The sequence below is a fragment of the Quercus lobata genome, chromosome 3 (assembly GCF_001633185.2).
Source record: "Quercus lobata isolate SW786 chromosome 3, ValleyOak3.0 Primary Assembly, whole genome shotgun sequence".
Classification (NCBI taxonomy): domain Eukaryota; kingdom Viridiplantae; phylum Streptophyta; class Magnoliopsida; order Fagales; family Fagaceae; genus Quercus; species Quercus lobata.
Genome location: NC_044906.1, coordinates 15,027,879 through 15,031,901, shown reverse-complemented (window position 1 = coordinate 15,031,901; position 4,023 = coordinate 15,027,879). Strand labels below are relative to the sequence as shown.

Below are 4,023 nucleotides of genomic sequence, written 5' to 3'. Positions count from 1 at the left end.
CATCTTGATTTATTTTTAAAATATGTAGAATTCAACATTTATTTATCTATCCTTTTAAGTATTTAAATTTTGAGTTTATTAAAAAAAAAAAATCATATTTTGAAACCATTAAAAAGTCAAGAGATAGAGGAGAAAGAAAAATATAAGGAAGGGTTGGAGGCTCTAGGTTTTTGGTACAATATAAGAAGATTAAGTACTTTTATATATATATGAGACCCACTAATTGAATTGTATGAAAAAAAGAAGAAGATTTTCTTGAATTGTTCTTGACTATTAGGTAATTTAGCTTCATCCTATCTGATTCTAAAAAGGAAAAAAGAAGAAGTAAAAAGCTTCATCCTATTCCTATCTAAAAGACTAAACAATGTTAACTGCATTTCACCATTCGTTTAACTACTATTAAAATTAATATCTATCATATATATTCATTTATGAGACAAGCAAGAAATTCAAATGCTTGAATAGTGAAATGGGTAAAAAACGTTAAAAGTGGGACAGGATACAAAATTCAGAACAAATGATATGTTGGTTGGTGGGTCAGGGAAGTTCGTTTTCCTTATTTTTTTTTGGTGTCTTTTTCTTTAAGGACTGCTTCTTCTTTTTTTTCTTTTTTTTTTTTCTATGTTAGAGGGGTCAATTGCTTAAGAATATCTGAATATATATCATAATAATAGTACTCTGGGACTATTTCATGAAACCCTTGGTGGAAATTTTGTAGAATCCCCAATCTAGCACTCTAGATGAAATGCAATTTATAATGGTAGAGTAGAGCATCAGAGGTGATATGACCAGTAAGACCTTGCAAGAGGGGATCGATTAGTGGTGAGATGTTTACAATTTGAGAAGTTTCGAGTAGAAAGTGACTTTTTTTTTTATAGTTTTTGTTTAGAATTTATTTTAAAAGTTGATATGGAATTATTTAATGTAAATTAAAATTTATTATTATTATTATTTTAATAGTCACAGTAGTTATCTTTAAGTGTGCCAAATATACAAGTTGTGTTTTTAAGTATTTTTTATTAGTGAGTTGACGGCAAAGACCAGATTAATTGCCTACGAGTTGAAAAAAAAAATACCAAATTGAATGCTACTAAAATGTAATGACCTAATTGACTATAATCCCAAATATAAAGATCAAAATGATATTTTTGCCAAACATTATTTAGATCCATTGATATAAACCAAAGTTACCAAACACACAGAAATTTCTTAAAAACACAATCCCATATAGCATACAATGTTGTCAAATCCATTGTTGACATGTTCTTAGAAGTTTAGACTAGAGCATATTCAACAGCTTTTTCCCAATGACATAAGTTGTATAAGCATCGTGCACTGCATACTTGATCTGTTCCAGTGTGAAAAATTCAGCACTCCAGTCAGGGCATTCACTAATTGATTCCTTTATATCTATTCCAACTTCACATGCCAACTCTACTAATCCATAATCTTTTATGTGGGCTTTCTTCAGACACTTAGAAGCAAAGTACCCAAGTTGAACAACTGTACTACATCTTAATCTTAAGCTAAATAAGTTCATGTCAGCCATTTTGGTACTCAGAAAGCAAATAGTATTATCAGCCATAAGCACCCTAAGAGCCTCAGGAGGAACTTCTGCTATGCGTGAGCGAAAGATTAGGCAACGAGTCCCAACACAAAGAACCAACACGAACTTGGCGTTGTCAAGCTTAACATCAAGTCCTACAATACGACTTTCTAAAGCTTGCAACCAAGGCTCCAACTCATCTATCTTAGTACCAACCATAGCAGGATCATCGACCACACTTGCCTTAACCGTTTCACCATTTATTTCAATTTTATATGTATCCATCTTTGCCAGGATAGATGCTGGTATACAATTTAACCTAAACATGTTGAACTAATTCAAGGCAGTGCTTCTTGCACTTACGAGAAAACTAATAAGAAAAGCTCGGATGCTTATGAATGAGGACGCAGAGAGAAAAAGAAACAATGTATGAAAGAGCTATATTTGACCTGAGTATTTAAAGTACTTCTGTAAAACCGAATATACATGGGAAGGCCTCAATGTTTAGGCTTGAATAGTTGACCTAGGAGGAAAAGGGATCCTTGATTGAGACTAAAATCAAGGACATATTGGTAGTCCTTGATTTATGCTCAATCAAGGAATTGATCATAATAGTACTAGAATTAAGGATATACTAACTAATTAACAAAAGACCTTGACTTTGCTTGGAATTAATTGCATAAGTCCAGGTGATTTTTTTTTTTTTTTTTTTTTTTCCAATAGTTACAAGAGGCGAGGGGTGATTTAAACTGTGGAGGCATGGATGAGGTGCCAACTAGTAAGTTACAAGGCTCATGACAAGTCTAGACAAGTTTGATGGGATGTTATTACATGGTTGATCAATTGAATCCAAACCCTTATCATAAAATTTCCCATTAGAAATTACCAAATTGGAGAGCTTTTATTAACTAAGGGCAATGGGAATTGGAAAATCATGAGTTGCATCGCTAGCTAGAGTGGTGATTGATTATTCATGAATCATGATCATGACCTCTAGAACAGCTTGTTATATTTATTTTATTTACTTTTTAAATATTAGAACTTTTGCTGATTCTCCAGGAAAAAAAAAAAAAAAATTGGTCTTCCCCCACTTCCCCTCTTTTTGGAAGCAACATTTGTAAATCTTAGGAAAATGTTTGGTTTAGTTTGGTACTTTAGCAACCTTTGCCCTATGATTTATCCCATTTGGTTTTTTTTTTTAAAGCCGATTTATCCCATTTGGTTTGAAAATATTATATTTAATATATATATATATATATATATATATATGTATATATACACACTATTAATAAGAGAATTCTCCTTTTTCATCTTCAATTTTCGGCGTACCAAAGTATCCTCATACAAATTCTGAAATAACATACTCTATAGTTTAATTTTTTTTTTCCCTACAAAAAAGTAAAAAATGTTAAAACAGTAATACTATCTCACATAAAAAATAAAATAAAATAAAAAAAAATCGTTATTCTCACCACCCATTTGTATTCAAATGCCTAATTCCTATAAGTATTTGTTATCTATTTGAATTCAAATACTTTTATTATCTTTATATATATATATATATATATATAAAAATATAAAATTACTTCTTCTAAAAAAAATACCTCACGTAAAAAGTAAAAACTACTCATTTTGATCCTGAAATTTCATTTTTTTTTTTTTTTGAATTCTTTATTTTTGTTATCCAAATTCTATATAGTTATCACAAATCTCCATCCATCCACAGTAATGTATATCATCTTTCTTTTGTTCAAATCTCAATTTTTTGTACTTATCACAATTCTTATCTCAATCAATAAATTCAAATGTCCCATTGGGTTTCAACTTCTTAAGATTCTCTTATTTTTAAACATTATTTCACATTATCTTATCTCCTGCTTAAAAATAAATAAATAAATAAACAGTTATTTATATATATCACTTTTAAGCATTATAATACTAAACCAAAAAACAAATAAATAAATAAATAAAAGCATTATTGTATGCGCAAAGTGCATGTGATAAGTCTAATAAGAGGATTTCCTGTTTCGCCTTCAATTTTTGGCGTACCAAAATATTCTCATACAAATTCTAAAATAACATACCCTTTAGTTTAATTTTTTTCCCCTACAAAAAAGAAAGCAAAAAAAGGTTAAAATAGTAATACTATCTCACGAACAAAAAGGAAAAAAAAAAAAAAAAACTATTATTCTCACCACCCATTTATATTCAAATGTCTAATTCCTATCTGTATTTGTTATCTATTTGAATTCAAATACTTCAATTATCTTTATAAAATAAATACAAAATTACTTCTTCCAAAAAAAAAAACCCTACCTTACATAAAAACTACTCATTCTTACCCCGAAATTTCTATAGTTTTTTGTTTTTTAATTCTTTAAAACATTCCAAAATTTTTGTTATCCAACTTCTATACAATTATCACAAATCCTCATCTATCCACACTAACGTATATCATCTTTCTTGTCCCAATTATC

At 29.2% G+C, this 4,023-nt stretch overlaps 1 protein-coding gene across 1 annotated transcript; it reads right to left on the bottom strand.

The window, feature by feature from the left end:
- Positions 1-1,279: 1,279 nt before the first annotated feature.
- On the bottom strand, positions 1,280-1,831 carry LOC115980397. The gene has a single exon (XM_031102645.1). The coding sequence runs from the start codon at positions 1,829-1,831 to the stop codon at positions 1,280-1,282; it is 552 nt and encodes a 183-aa protein (XP_030958505.1).
- Between the last annotated feature and the right edge of the window lie 2,192 nt (positions 1,832-4,023).